We start from the raw sequence: 16,647 nt of genomic DNA on the forward strand, positions 1-16,647 counted from the left end.
TTTGACTCAGTTGTTCTACCTTTCATCAGCTTCCTTCCATACACCAAGAATCCTAACCCTTAAGAACTCTCAGAATGACAAAATAAGAACACACACACACAACAGTATCAGAATAGCAATACCAACACCACTACCAGCAATAGGATTGTTTTAAACAGTGGATCTTCGTGTGTGTGTGGTTCTTTTTGTTCTCAGAGTATATCCTCCCCAGGGCGCACCAATTGCAGTGTTTTAAAAGTAACTTGGAATCGCTCTTCTTTGTGTGGTTCTGCCACCAACTGGATACTCGATGAGGTGAACACAGGTTTTGAAAGAAGCCGAAGCTGAACAACAGGAACAGCAGGTGGGCTGAGGGACTACACAAGTGAGTTAGGGTGAGGAGCGGTGGGAGTCAGGGCCCAGCCCTACTGCCATCGGGGATGTGAGTTCGAGAGGAGGACATCGTGGAGGGTGAAGAAGTTTGGCTCAGCTAAGAAGCAGGGAGACACAGAGCGATACATGGGAAGTGAAACTCTGGGACTAGTAACTAGCGAAGTATTTACTAAATTAAAGTCAGGAAAGATTGAAGACCGACATTTGCTAGAGGAGTATGCAGTTCGCCCAGTCTGTTCATCTACTGCTTAAGCAGATAGTCTGAGGCCCCAAAGACCCAGTGATGAAACCTAGGGAGCTCACAGGTGTCTGGACTCAGACAAGTACCCTGCAGTGTCCTAAGTTCTATCCCATAGATGAGCACAGAGAGCTTTAGAGGCATCTGGAGATCTCTTGACTGCAGTGAGGGCTCATTTAGGGAGAGCATCCCTGGCAGGAGATCCCAGGTGGGCAACTGAGAGACACGGAGAGTGGATCGGGGGTGGCAACACATCCTGGCAAAGAAGCAACAGGTCCAGGGGCAAAGGTGCAGAAGAGAAAGGGCACAGCTTGGCCCCAGAACCTAATCACGGGTGAGACTTTGGTGCAGCCAAGGATGGAGAGGTGGGCAGCAGAGGCCAGATCCAGAAGGACCTTAATGTTACATTGAGAGATTCAGATGTAACCCAGAAGGCTATGCAGAACCAGCAAGAGAAGGACCTTGTCAACCCCTCTGGTGAGAAGCTAATGCATGGATTGAGTTGGGGGGGACCAAAAGCAGGTGTTGCCCATGACGGCAGTGACAATTTTTCCAGAAGAAATGGCCCAAACCAAGGCAGACCCCAGACCCCAAGGCACTTCTGAGACGTGCAACACGAGGGTGCAATGGTGACTCAGGTTCACACCTGTAGCTGTCGGAAGACAAGAAGGACTCATCTCTAGAAATGTCAATGAGAAGGGCTCTGCCCTGGGAAAAGGATGAGGGCATGGGTGAACATGCTTAAAAATGGGACAAGAACGTGCAGGTGGGATGGATTGTTGGCCTGACTTTCTGCCAACCCCCTCAGACAGGAAAACACCCAAGAAAGGAATTGCCCCTGGCTACAACTATCACCGACAAGGAAAGTCTTAAGAATGTGAAGGAGATGGGAACTGAAGAGAAACGGTATACACGCTAGAGTCTAAAATCATAATAGAAAGAATGATGCATCTACACAGACATGAGCTCAGTGCAAATCCATCTTCTCCATGGAGTCGCGTCCCGCCTCTCCTGACCCTGCCCAGGCATGGCGAGCTCACCCTCCGCCCCAAACTCTTTCTTTTGCAGTCTCTTGTGGGTAACGGTCTTGGAATCTGTCTGCACACATGCCCTCACCCTCTGCACTAAGCTTGTGACTCTCGCAGGGGAGAAGCAGAGGGAAGGCTTAGGAGAGGAGACAGAACCCGACAGGGATGCGCGCGCACGGGCACACGGGGGCGCGTCCCTGCCGCGCAGTCCATGACAGCAGAACCCTGGAAATGAACCCAGCTGTCCGCCAACAGAAGAATGAACAAGGCAACTTGTGGTTTCTTCATACAATGGGATCTTCACTCAGAGCTACCTCGGTCGCGTCCAGACCTACCCTGCTCTCACTAAGGAAGCAGGATACACAGAGCATGATAACGTGCATGCAAAGTAAATAGAGAGGAACATTGCATGCGGTTGGTGAATATTCACCACGAGTATGGAAACGGGCATTTGCATGATAAACACGACACAGGACACTGAGGGGGCCCAGGGTGGGGTGTGAAGAGGGTGCTTAGTATTGAAGAGGAGAACACAAGACTTCAATTGTATCTGTAGCAGGTATTTTTTTAAATCTTTAGTCAATATGGGAAAATACTGTGATTTGATAGTTTCCTTTACTTCTCATTTTGCTTGAAATATTCCATATGGTAAAAACACATAACAATATTTTGGCCAAATTTACATTGTACCCTGAAGAGACTTTCCATTTTTGTAATCAGCAAAAGGTAGAAACTTGTCTGCATCTAATCTGAGAAGCCATGCAAAAACAAGACCTGAGAGAATTTTTTTCTTTTTTACCTGAAATATCTGCTTCAGGGAGAAAAGCGCCCTTCTTAAATCTCGTCCACTGGAGTTGTACAGTTTTTCTGAAAGAAAGAATACAACATAAAAAATTAATCAAACTGACGCAACAGATGGTAAAAACACAGAGAGGATGCTTTTATTCTAGAGTTCCACAACAATGCTAGAATTTCCACTGTTAAAGTACGCAAAACAAATTCATTTAGGATACAGACCTCACCCCCAACACGGTAAAGAATCGTCCGGGCTGTTACAGGAGGCGGGAGGAGGGGAGGTGTGAGTCGTGGGAAAGGTGCCCAGGTCTGAACCCTCAGCCCTCGCCCTCCCTCTCTCCGGTCCAGCTGTTCCTAGACTACTGTACTCGATCGCCAACTATATCCAGAAAATTAACGCAGCCAAGACAGAAGTGGTCCTTCTGCCTCTCTCCTTCCCTACTCCCAGCCCTGGCACCACCATGCTTTCTGCAGTTGGGCTCAGACATCTTGAGTTGCCTCCTTTCCCTGGGCTCTGAGGCTCACCTCGACAGACCCAGGAGAAGCATGGTGGCTCTAAGGGCTGACTGGCTCCTGTGGTGACGGCCCTTCCAGCAGGAGCCCCACCTTAGCTCTGCCTGCACCTGGGCTCTCACTCATGTGAGATGGATTCAAGGAGGGGTCCTGGCCAGGAGCAAGGAAGATGGCAGAGCCCCGCTCTGATATGATGAAGTGGAATGCAAAATTATTTAAAATACTTAGAACAGTAGAGTTCAAAGCCATACCACGTTCATGGCCAGCAACCCTGAGCTTCAATGCCACCCCCAGTGGAAGGGGGTGGTAACTGCAGAGCCACATTCTCCCCTTGTGTGAGCGGCATGGACTTGAGTGGAAGGGTCTGGAACACACAGATCTAAGAGACTTAGCATAAGTCTAGTTATGAGAAGAGGCCCACTTTGTACCCTGGAGGCAAACAGGCTCCCATCTGAGAATGACTTAAAATGATGGAGAGGGGTGAGGCTCAGTATTTGAATAGCAGTAGCATCCTCAGAGACCTCCCTATGGACATCTTGCCCTCTTCCCTTCCTCTCATCCGCTCTCCTGACCAAGGCCAGAAGCACTGGGCGAAAATGACCACCCAATGACATCACTGCGCCCATTTAAATCCTTCAGTGGCTGCCCTGAGCATGAAATCCAAAATCCTTTATGTGGTCCATCAAACCCTTGGTCACACAGCCCTGGCCCCGCTCCCTTGGTGCGCTGCAGACACCCTAGTCTCTTGGCTCCTTGGGAGGCTAGGCTCCTCCAGACTCACAACCTACACACACAGCTTAAGGGGCAGAGGTGGGATTCTGTGAGGACGGGGCCTGGGGGTGGTATCTGACCCCAAGGCCTCCCAGTTGTCTGCCCACCATGGAATGCACCACCTGTAAATACAATATATGGTCCACAGTCACTTGTTAATTATGACGTTTCAATTAAGAGAGAACCCTTCACCTTCCCGAACATAAGGAGCCAGGAAGACTCCAAAAGAACCAACCATCCCCAAACTAAACGTCTAATTTATCACAGATTGCAAGAAATGAGGCCTGATGACTCGCAAGGGACCTCTAAAGTGTCTGCGTGGCCTCGAAAGACATAAGTAATAAATAAACAGACTGAGCTGAGTCACCCCTGTAGTACCTGAGTCCCTGGGCGATCATTTCTTCCTCCAGTTTCTACAGCTCACATCTTGGAATGTTCAAATTCCGGAGGAATGGACTTTGTCTTTTGCCAGTACCACTTCTAATAAGTAAGAATAAAGCTCTCAGATGCAAGCAGAGGGCTACAAACACCCTGAAGAACAGGGCCGGATTTAGCGTATCCAGCAAGAGGATCAGCAGAAGAGAGCCAATTCCAGGTACCTCCTTATAAGCTAACAAGGCTTGTGTTGGACTTTCCGGCTTATATACCACCAGGTGACAGGCAGAAATATGTCTTAAATAGGTTCACAATTTCCTAGTTAGCGTCTCCTGTAGTTACTAGCGATTTGTCATGGATTGAAATTCATCTGAATAAGGATTATGATTTGTTGTATTCTGACTGTTCAGATTTTAGTATTTGGTGCTATAATCAAAATACTGGTTTTTTTCAAATTAGGATTAAGTATTAATAGAAAAAAATTCAGATGAGAATGACATTTTGTCGAGGGTTTTTAATCCCTATTCTTGAGGAACATTCACCTACAGTTTTCGTTTCTTGTAATGTGGACACTGAGGCACCTCATGAGCTGAGAGTGTTCCCGCCTCTTCTACTTTCGGAACAAGCTTGTGCAGACTGGCAATTTTTTTATTCCTTAAATGTTTGGCAGAGTTCTCCAGTGAAACTGCCTGTGCCTAGAGTTTTCTTTAGTAAAAAAGGTTTTTCACTCTGGATTCAATTTCTTCAGTTAACATAGGGCTATTCTGATTACGCATTTCTTGAATGAGCTTTGGTAATTTATGTCTTTCGAGGTATTTCTCCATCTCCTTTAAGTTGTAAAAAAAAATGTATGGATATAAGGTTGTTCATAACACTCCCATATTATCCTTTTACTGCCTACAGCAATCTCCTCTCTTTCACCCCTGATACTGGTAATCTGTCTTTTTTCTTTTTTGCTTGGTCAGTCAGGCTAGGGATGTATCAATTTTATCAATCTTTTCAATGAATCAAGTTTTCAGCTCATTCCTTTTTTCATTGCTTTTCTGATTTCTATTTCATTATTTTCTCCCTTCTGCTTGCTTTTGGCTTAATTTGCTCTTTTTTTTTTTTTTTCCCAGTTTCTTATGGTGGAAACTTAATCGATTTAAGAGACCGTTCTTCTTGTGGAATATAAGTATTTGATGCTACACATTTCTCTCTAAGTACTACTTTGGCTGCATTCTGCAAACTTAAGACATACTGTGTTTTTATTTTCATTCGGTTCAAAATTGAGTAAGAGTTGAACATTTCATTCATTTCAAAAGGGAATAACTCAATTTTATGGGGTTTTTTGTTGTCATTGCTAACCTCTGGTTTCTTTAGAAGTATCCACTTAGCTTCCGAACACTAGGGGTTTTCCAGGTATCTTTCCATTACTGATTACTAGTTTAATTTCTTTATGGTTAGAACATATACTTTGTATGATATCAATTATATTAAGTTTATTAAGGTTTAATTCATGGCCCAGAATACGGTTTTTTCTTGATGACGGTCTCACGTACACATGAGAAGAATGTGTATTCTGCCATTATTGAGGGGAACTGTTCCATAAATATCTAACAGGTAAATGACAGTGCTGTTCAGGTCTTCTATTCTTACCAAGCTTCCGTTGGTCTGTTCAGCATTTTTCTGTGACAGGACTACTGAACTCTCTGTTATACTGGATTTGTCTATTTCTCTTCTTAACTTTATGAGGTTTTGCTTTAGGTCCTTTGAAGTCCTGTTGTTAGGTACACTCACAAGTAGGATGGTTGCAGCTTTTAGGTTAATCGACCTTTTATCATTATGTAATGTCTCTCTTCATCCCTGGAGATATTCCCTGTTTTAAGGTCTACTTCTCTAATACTAATATAGTTAGTCAGTGCTTGGTTAGTGTTAGCATGGTGCATCTTTTTTCCAATCTTTTATTCCTAACCTGTCTATGTAAAGTTTCTTGTAGATACAGTTGCAACTTGTTTTTGTCTAATCTGACAATCTGTCTTTTAACTGGAATGCGTTCTCTGTATTTTTAACCTCTAGGACATCACAAAAGACTCCTCTGTGGCAGTAGAACAGAAGACCTCAGGGAAGCCTCACCCTTTGATGAGAAACATCCTTGTACAAATGCCAAAGGTATCTCAGAGTGGTGCCAAAAATCTCTCCCCCTCCCTTTTTCGCCAAGTGTCTTAATTAAAACAAACAACAATTTCTATTGGAGGAATAAGTACTGTTCATTCCAATTGTCTTTAATTTTTTAAAAACTTAGTTATATGTTTTATTTAAATAATTGTCTATTCCAAACAAAGCTGAATAATAAAGTGGTATGATTTCCAAATAATAATTCTTTCCTTAATATGAGGAAATTATCACTACAGACCTCAGAGAACAAGTTATAAACTTGTTATTTTTTAAATAACAAAGTTCAAAAGATCAGCTAACTTACATAAGAATATTATCTATTTCAGCTGAAATGTCCTTTAAAATATTTTGCTTTTTAATTCCATAAGCCATAAAGCACGAGGTGAGGTCTAGATCATAAATCCTTCCATCTGGCATCTGTTAAATTCTAGCTTTTTTTTTTTTTTCAATCTTTCATAAAAGTGATTGGCAGTGAAATTTCATCTTTGTGGTCAAAGATACCCTCTCCCAACATACTGCAAACGTTTCCTTTTTCTCTGCAATAAACATTTTAATAAATGTTATGGCTCTGTCCCCGTATCTCATGAGAATAATACTGGAATCGAAATTAAAATGATCAAATATTCATCCAAAGAAATACTCTAGAATACTGATTTTTTGGAATAGGCAATTGATATTACCTCTTTCAAAAGAACCAATATCATGATGTAAAACGTAATCACAGTGCTGAATTAAAACTCAAAATTGCCATCTATTTTAAAAACATAGTGGTACCAAAAAGTCTCTATGCACTACTTGACTTGTTCCCTTGATTTTAAACGTACATTTTAAGAGACACCACTGTTTACCAAGAGGTTAGGAAGGATTAGGGACGAAGGATGCCTGTAAATGACGTATGATTTGTCATTTTATGAGAGGTACAACTCCTGCTGGTAGACAAGGAGCCAGCAGGTGTTTTTACCACATCCAGTATCACACCCAAACCAAAGACTGCTACTGGCCCTTTGACGGGGTACAAAAGGGTCCTACACAGGCCGTAAGAGAGGTACTCCTTCCCGCAGCCAAAGTCCTGGCTTCCCTGCTGCTGGGCTAGCATCCACGGGCGGTGTGGTCTGGAGCTTTAACTGCTGGGGGACACCCTGAGTTCAAGCACCTGGGTGTTCCATTTATGTCGCATCCAGGCCTCATCAAGCAGAAAGTCAGGCTCACCAGGGCTGTGCTGGCCTCCCCTTTAGCTTAAACGAGTGTGAAGGGCTCACATAGCAACAGAGGACGGTCTACCGGCTTCCCAAGGCTATGCTTCATGGGTGCCTGTCCTACTGAACATCACTCACTCCTTTAGAAGCAGCCTGTGTGTGCAAACTTCAGGAGTGAGTCCCAGTCCTGAGTGACATGGGGAATCCAAGGCTTCCTCAGTGCAGGGCGACTGATAGCCTCGGGGCGCCCTTGTTCTGCCTTGAGCGTCTGCGACTGCTCTGTGTGGGTCTTGCAGGTGTGTCTCTGGGTCTGTACGTGTGGGTGTCAATGCTCCCTTGGCTTAAGCCCATGGATGGTGGGGCAGAGCCTGGAGGCCCTCTGACCCTCCACTTACACCCGATACACTGTGTAGACTGTCCCAATGGGCCTCAAGTCCCAAGGAAGGGAATTCTATGCGTGCACATTGCCTGAAAATCAGGCAATGCAAAAGAAAAAAAGACCCCAATGCTTGCTGAACGGGGAGGAGGGAACTGGAGCCCACCCTAAGCCAGCAAGAGGGCAGCTCCTGAGGCTTCACCTGTCTGTGAACTTCACACTTCTCCCAGGAACTCAGAGGTAGCTCCTTTCTACTCCTTGTCCACCTCGGTTGTGGACGCATGCCAGTGAGGATGGTGCAGCCCCTCCCAGGGGGCCGTGTAGGGGAAAAGACGGTTCCTGCCAGCAAGACTCAGCTTGAGGGTCCTAAGCCACAGCATTAGGGAAAAGGGTGCCTGGGGGACTAAATAGTGAGACTGGCAAACATCAAAAGAGCACAGCAGGAAAACTCAAAGCGGAATCCTCGTGTGTAAAATGTAGGACTGGGATCAGGTTGGAGCCTGAAAGGTTGGCCATTCTCCTGAAGCTTTGAGACTGCCACGTCCCAAGTGTGTGGAGATGCCCTGCCCACCAGCACACCCCCGGGTGGCAGGGAGCTGACGACACCTCAGGCTACGGAAGGTCCCATGGAATGGAATTGGCAGTGCTGGTCCCAGCAGCTGGGGAGACGCTGAGAGTGGGGGCGATCATACATTCATTATTCTCAGGTCAAGCACAGCCCAAGCTTGGCCAGTAAATGAAAGTGCCCATTTATTCCCCCACCCCTTCCACATTGAATCTGCCTGGGGGCAGTCATTTGTGTGGTGTTAGCCTTTGAGGAAAGGGCAATTAGGAGCCTATAAGCGGTGGGGAACAGAAGTGTAATCAGAACATCACTTCTTAAAGTCTTCATAATCCCTCCCATCTTTTCTCTCCATGGTTCATGCCGTTTAAAATGAAAGATGCAATTAGTGTATTACAAGCTAAACTCACTTATAATAACAAGGAGTAGAGGGCAAATTAATTAAAGGCCATTGGGAACAATTCCTGCTCTGTCCTTGGGGAGGAAACCTGCATGGCTCACAAATCTCAGTGCTGAGAAGCACAGCCGCAGAGGTCCCATGCCTCCTGCTCAGCCAAGAGCACAATGAAGAAAAGCCTCAGTGTGGGGGGAAAGACAGACCTGAGCATCAGAAGGGACCAGGGGAAAAAACAGAACCAACTTACATCAGTGAGAGAATGTGGAGGGGAGGAAACAAAGGCATCTGTGAGTGTGTCTAGCAAAGCGGGAGAGGGAAAGATACATCCAGAAAATCACTGAGTTTAATCATGACAGCACAGCCTTATCTCACAAAGAGGCAAACTCAGTAACCAAGCACTCGGGGGGGGGGGGGGGGGGGCGGGACTAAGACCCCGGAGTCCCTCCTCTGCACAGGGAGACAATAACCTTCCTCCTACCCTTGGGCTGCTGTGAAAGGCATCACGTGTAGAGAGGAAATTTATTCATCGGCAGAACGCCATGCCTACACTTAGAACTCCATCCACACCAGCTACAGGGAATACAACCGGCACGATTTTTCAGGCGCAGTAATGAGAAAAGAGCTCCCGCTTTGCCCGGACGTAGCTGGGACACCTGCCCTTCAGGATCCCAGTGAGAACTGGCAAAGAACAACCCTGTGAAATGTGACAAAAGACAGCCTGGAGACGGTCGGTGCCTTCTCTCCCCAGTCAGGAAGCCCAAGCCCAAGTTACCATCAGCACCGAGTCCAAAGAAATCTGCTCTGGAAATTGTTCCCATGAATTCAACTGGGTCACATGATACACGGATGACGGGAAGTGTAACCCATTTCAACCTGAAACTATTACTCATTATTACACGCTGATTTTTTTTAATTAAAAAAAAGGTGGCAGAGTAGAAACTTTGTTCTTCAGTGAAAAAACTACTGAGTCAGATTTTGGAAACCTTTTTTTTTTCCAGTGACTTTTAAGCTTTTTGGAATCATAGACTCTTTTGAAAGTCAGATACAGGTCATAAAGAGACGTTCAGACACACAAAATGTTAATACAATTTCAGGGGAAATGAGCACCCAGAAGCTTCCTACGGGACTTTAGGAGAGTCTATGGACCAAGAAGTAAGAATCCTTGATCCAAGCCAACATCATCGTCTCAGAGGTGAAAAAACTAAAGCCTGAGAAGGGATATCACCACTGGCTCCAGCACTGGGATTGCAGGCTCTCAGAAGTGGGGGAGAGTCACTGAAAAGAAAATGCCTTGTGGAAATGAGATGACCGTATGTTCTGTGTATACAGTAAAAATAAACAACTGGGCCACTGAAACTCACATCCTAACCAGGACACCCCTGTCAGTGTGTAAATTCAGGGAGAAAATACATACCTATAAAAGCAAGGGCTTCTGTTCTGGGGGGGCTGACAGGGACAAGTGCCAGTGATGACGAGGGTGAGGAGGGATGTATGAGGGTCCCCCATCAGCCAAGGGGCGGCCCCCTCAACCCGAGAGTGGAGAGGCTAGATGTGAATGATAAGAAGGTCCCAAGACCTGAGGCAGTGGGACTGCTTAAGACGACCTCGCTGAATCCCAAATTCCCTTGGAGTGTTATCACCCTTTAGACATTTTTAACGTCATCCTTTTAACAATCCTTTATTGTCCTTTGTGCAGGGACTATGCTGAGCACCCTGGGGACAGAGGTAAATGAAGGCAGTCTCAGGCGTCAAGGGTTGATGGCCGAGAGATGGGGAAGACAGACATGGCCCCCAATAATGCCAATGTCATATGAGCGGGAGATGGCGATACTTGGGGGACACAGAGGAAGGAATGGAAGACCCTGTGAAGCAGGGGACTGGAGATGGAGATTCAGATGCGGGGACACGGACTTCAAAGGCTTGAGGGAAAATGAAGAACCCGGAGAAGGGCTGTGCAGAAGGGAAACTGAGGGAGACGAACGAGTCAGTGTGCAGCGTGGACGGCTGCAGAGGGAAGCGTGCCTTCAAAGGGCACAACACTTCAGCATGGCCAGTCCGTGGGCAGGTCATGCAGGGTGAGCATCAGGTTGACGACTCCACACTGCTGTGCCCTGGGGTTTTGGCTTCTGTCTCTCAGGCAGGAAGGAATCCAATGAGACAGGGTTTCATTAAGTTCATGACCAGCATGGCCAGTGAGGGCAAGTGGATGGAAGGGAGACGGAGCAGGAAACCAGTTAGGAAATGCCTGGAATCATGCAAGCAAGGGGTGATGGGTCAGGGCAAGAACAGTGGGGATGGTGAAGAGGGGCTGACTTGAGAGAGCTTTAGGGATAGACCTGAATGCGGGACAAAGTGGGTGGTGGGCTCCCAAATTCTGGCATGGCCCCCTGGGAGGGGCCGCTCCCTGAGAGATGGGACACTGGAGGAGCGTGCGCACTCACTGCCAGCCAGCAGTCCCCCTGCCTCGAAATGGATGCCCTCAGAGAGCTGAATGCCATCCTTGACACTATGGGAGGTGACCCAGGGTCAGAAGCCTCGCTCTCTGCCTTCATGCGGTGGCCTGGAAGAGGGGTTTCCTGCTTCAGCCACCTCTCCCCTCCCTGTGAGCCGGGTCACCTCCTCCTGGAGACACCTCCTTCACCTCCCCAGCTTCTCTGTAAATTCCTAGTATCCACCCATATTGTCACACTTGCCACTTAGGGCTGGAGTGAGTTCTGATGATGGTGTTATTTTTAACCCTACAAATCAGCCACTGTCCTTAAATTTTCACAGTCGGTGTTGGTTGAAATATTTCCAATATGTAATGATCCTTTTGCAATTCTCCCCCCCCCTCACTAAACTGTGAGCTCCTTGCTGTCAGGGCCTGTGGATAACTTCACTTTATATCCCCATGACTGACCACAAATTGACCAAGTTGGCCACGGGGGGCTGGAAAAAGAACTCAGAAGGAACACTTCCCATCCAGATTCCTAATACCTCCCCCACATCTGCCCTGGTTACAGCTTTACAGGTTAGCTGAAACTAAGAACATGCTAGAGTCTTGCCTTCCACGAATAGACCCAGCCCCCAAAAGACATAACCCCACTCTGCCATGTCCCTGTGGCCACACTGCCAAAGACGACATGAAAAGTAGTATATCGACAATCACAACCGCCAAAACTGGGAAGACACCTCGATGTCCTTCAACTGGCGAATGGATAAGCAAAATGTGGTACATCAGACAATGGAATATTATTTGGCGATAAACAGAAATGAGCTATCAACTCACAAAAAGACGTGAAGGAATCTTAAGTGCATGTTCCTAAGTGAAAGAAGCCAATCTGAAAAGACTGCACACTGTATGATTCCCACTATAGGACAGTCTGGAAAAGGAAAAACCATGGGAACAATAAAAAGATCAGTGGTTTCCAGGCACTCGGACGGGAAGAGAGAAAGAATAATTAGATGGCACACGGAGGATGCTGAGGGCAGTGAAATTATTCCACGTGACACGCTCATGGTGGGCACACGTCAAAATATATTTGTCCAAACCCAGAGAATGCATAACACAAAGAAGGAACCCAAATGTAAATGATAAACCTTAGTTAATAAAACTGCATCAATATTTGTACATCAGTTATAGCAAGGTACCACACCCATGCAAGATATTGATAACAGGAAGTTGGGGGAGGTTGGAGGGGCACCTGGGAACTCTGCACTTCTTACTTAATTTTTTCTGTAACATTAGAACTGCTCCCCTCAAAAATAATGTCTATTAAAAAAAGCATAACCAAAGGTGAGAGCCCACAGGAAGTGAAAGGCTGTGAGCCTAAAGGTTACGGAGGACACTGCTCTTCACAACCTCTCTGTGCACATGTGGCCGCAGGCCTGAGATGCGGCATATCCTGTCACAAAGCATCACTTGTCTTCCCACCTGCACTTTCCCTGCACCGGAACCAACCCTCACCCACACGGGTTTCCCTCCAGCCCCGGCAGCCCCTGGCATGGGGCCTGGGCCGGGTATGCACAGCTAATGGATTGATGCACATGTTCTGCTGCTAAAGGCTACGGGTCTGCTAGCCTTGGGTCCCTAAATGAGGGTCCGCGGATGAGCTTCGGGTCCGTCTGTGCATGTGTTTTTGGCCCAGGTTTGCAGCCTTCTCTGCCTTCTGAAGGGCAGGGCCCAGAGAACTTCAGGACCCTGGACAATCCAGGATTTTGCTTCCTAGCCCTCAGCAGCCAATGCTGACTCCTTCCTTCCTCCCTTCAATCACGGGCCACTTACTGTGTATCGAGGGCAGTGCCAGGCAGGGGAGTAAGAAAGACGCACCAAGCAGGACCCGGTTTCACGAAACTCAAGAGTCAGTGGAGAAGACGTGTCAACAGAAGACACTGCGGGCACTGAGCTAGGGAGGAACCCAGGAGGCCCCCCTTGGAGCAGCCTCCAAGGAGCTGTGACCAAAAAGCTGCACCAGAATTGAAAGCATGCAATTATGTGCCCGACGGCTTGTCTGTCCTCACAGCCCTGCTGAGCCCCACCCAGCTCTGTGACCTTGGGAACCACACCCCCACCCTCCTCACCTTCACTGAGGAGGGCAGCCCAGGCAGCGCCAAGGACCTCTGGTTCCAGATTCCTTCGCAGGAAACGATCTTTCCCTCTGAACCGAGGGCTAGCTTTGGGCCCCAGCAAAGGGCACTTGCGTCTGCTCCCATCGCTGCTTTAACAAAGGTGTCTCTTAGAGGCAAAAAGGCCGGGGTCAACTAGTGCAGGCCACTTAATGAATGGGAATTCTGTTTAAAACTCATTTTTGTCTTCCCCCAGAATCGAAGAATGGCAGAGAGAGGAGGGTCCTCAGAGACCATCCAGCCCCACCCCCCACCTGCCTACTGGGCCCCGCACGCACGTGGGCCCAGAGGGGCTGCTAAAAAGGCTGCTGTCCCGGGGTAATCAGGTCATTAGCATCTGAATAGCAGCAAAAAACAACACCCAGAGGCAATCAGTGGTGTGAAGAACAGGTTATGGGGCCGATCGAGTCAGAACTCGCTCCTCTGCCTCCACCCACACATCCGTCTCTCCAGCAAATGGCTTGGCCCCGCCTCCTGCCGTCTCTGTCTCCTCCTCTCCTTCCACATTACCTTCTTCCTTTGCTCTCTCCTCCCCGAATGAGGAACCTAGAGACCCTCGAAATAGTTACTTTCCTTATGGCTTCTATCATTCCCTTTACTTCAGAATTAAGTTGAAACGTTTAGATGTGTGCTTTTTTTTTTCAAAAATGACGTATATTTCTCTTTCTAGTTCTAACCACAATAGAGAAAGTACTGCCGAGCAGTTTTGCTGGAATGGAGGGTGGTTTTCCCCCGAGATGCTCCCAGCACAAGGGTAGTCAGGCCTGCAGCTGGGTTCCTCTCCCGGCAGGGCACAAAGGGAAGAGAGGTTTCCTGATCAAACGAGCCTTTCTCTCTGTTCTTCTGGAAGCATCCAGAGTCTCCAGCAGTGCCCATAGGAGACCATCCCTCTCAGTCAGGTCTGTGGCCCAACTCTGCTTTACTCTCCGGGGGGAAAAATTTGTAAGAGAACCACCCCAGCACAAAGGCCCCAAACCACATAGCCCCACCCCCAACCATCCCTGAGGACGCACATCCAAACCGCTCAACCGCTCAACCCCTCACCCAGGCACCGACTCCAGCCAGGACTGTCCTAGTCTTGGCCTCGGTGAAGCACCCGGTTACCCCAGCCTCAGCTCACAGAACCGGCCACTAGGAGCTCCCCGCTTCTCTCCTGCCCACCGCTGGGGGCGCTGTGCCCACTCCCCCTGCAAGCCCAGCTGGCCAGTCCCTCGCCCTGCACCACGCACTGCTCTGGTTTGCTCGTGCCTTCTGCACCACCCCACCAGAGTCTTGGACCACACCACCCTCCAGACGCCTAAATCGATGGGTGCCTTTCAGAAGAAATGTCTCTCTGTGCCTTGGTTCTCTTATTGGTAAAACAGAATTAAAAATCCACATTCCAACATTGAGGCAACGTGATAATGAACACAATAATTTTGGCAAAGCACCTGGCCCACTCAGTACAGATGACTCCCTTCTCTCGCCAGCACCAAAGGCTTCAATGACATTTCTAAGAAAATACCCAAGACCCTCTGCAGAGTGAACAGTCAGGTCCTTCACTCTGGGCTGCCGGGCACCTCCTGTCATCTGTCAGGACCTTTTCACTGTGCTGAGAAGGTCGCCTGAGTTCAGACAGCCCCGGCTGGGCCCAGGGGGTGTCTCTCCAAGGTACCATCACTCCCTCAAAGAGATGGCCTCTCCCTTCCTAGGGTCAATGGCTCTTCACAGGGAGAATGTTCACCATCCCTGCCCTAAACACTCTGAGGAAAAAAAGTGAATGTCTAACCCCTGGAGGGAAGACAAGGATCATTAGCTGGGGTCAAAGGGGAACAATCTGGCATCAATCATGTCACCCAACAGAGCTGGCAAAACTCAGTAGTCCACCTGACCCACCCCATGGGGCCAGGCCCTTCAAGGTGGAAACAGCCATTCATCTATGGTGAGTATCACATAACGCAAACGAAACTGCACCAGAGAAAAGGGTTGTGAAAACAACTGCTGATCAGTTTGTTCACTAACCAAGGGGGAGAGGGAACCACAGTCAGAGGACGTCGTGTTGCATTTTTACAATTAAGTGTAGCAAACCTTAAATATTATTTTTTGTTGTTGTGGAGCAAATTCACATTTGAACTGCAACTTTTCTATTTGTCAAAATCTTGGACAAGCTGCACCCCAAACACTCCCTCTGGGATTATTTCCAGGCTGTGCCAAGGTCTATGCTGAGGAGGGCTGAGCCAGTCAGGGGTGCCCTACAGCTGCGGCCGGTCATCCAGGTGAAACCTCGAAATGAACCAATCCTGACTGCTCATCCCCTCGGTGGTAACAGCCAGGTGAGCCCAACATACTGAAGAACCTAGGAAACAATGTGGACACAACTGTGAGTTTCTGGAGGACTCCATCACAGAGAAGAGGACCAGAACACCTTGGATTGGATGCCCCTGTAGAATCAGTATTTCCAAACCTGCTAGTTAAATCAGTACATATTTCCTGCTGAAACCAGCCATTTGCCTAGTTGTAACTTCTCCCATGGAACAAAGGAGCCACAGAGTGACATCGTACAGAGAGGGGGACTTGTGACTCTGAGCCACTCACGGCAGTTACACTCGGGGGAGGGCACTGCAGCCTAGCCTCAAAGATGAACACAACACGGTGCTCCCGGGAGGAACTTGAAGTCTAACGAGAGAGAGACCCACAGTTAGGTATGTTCAGTCCAGGTAAACGGGGAAAATGAGTCAGCTACTCGGGTGAATGAGGCCAAGGGGACAGGTGCGACAGACCCCAAGCAGTGAGAAAGCCTGGTGCTGCTGGGGACGCTTTGCAGCCCTATGACGCCGAGGAGTGGAGCCATGGGCGGGCAGCACCATTTCCTCCCTCTGGATTAGACACAGGCTGACTCCCGGCAGTCATCATCATGCTCGTGGCAGGCCAGATGAGCGACACTTTCCCACATTCACCCAGCCAACACGAGGTCACTCCATTACGTAGCAGGCTCAGGCTACATCTCAGGCTCACTCGGTGTGCACGGTGACTTGCCATGGGGGCGCCATGTGTCAGCAAATTAAAGCGCTCCAACAGGCTCTCCCACACCCACTCCCTGCCTAGAAGGCCCACCTCTCGTATTGGATCGGGCTGATTCTGACTTCCCTGCCCCTACAGGGCCCCTGCCTGCAGAGGAACAGCTCCACACCAGAGCCCCCCCCCCCATTCACCTGGTTCAGTTCAAAGGGAAAGCCCTGGGGCAGCCTTGGATTTCCAAGGAGTGATGGGGAGCAGGGGCTGG

The 16,647-nt window shown here is 48.2% G+C and overlaps 1 protein-coding gene across 12 annotated transcripts in view; it reads right to left on the bottom strand.

The window, feature by feature from the left end:
• FHOD3 (formin homology 2 domain containing 3) overlaps positions 1–16,647 on the bottom strand; it is a 411,734-nt gene that overhangs the window by 235,891 nt on the left and 159,196 nt on the right. For all 12 annotated transcript variants that reach the window (XM_064481498.1, XM_064481499.1, XM_064481497.1 and 9 more), the window contains exon 4: positions 2,438–2,505. In XM_064481498.1, coding sequence (XP_064337568.1) covers positions 2,438–2,505 — 68 coding nt within the window. The remainder of the gene's footprint in view (positions 1–2,437; positions 2,506–16,647) is intronic.

This window comes from Camelus dromedarius, chromosome 32 (assembly GCF_036321535.1).
Source record: "Camelus dromedarius isolate mCamDro1 chromosome 32, mCamDro1.pat, whole genome shotgun sequence".
NCBI lineage: Eukaryota > Metazoa > Chordata > Mammalia > Artiodactyla > Camelidae > Camelus > Camelus dromedarius.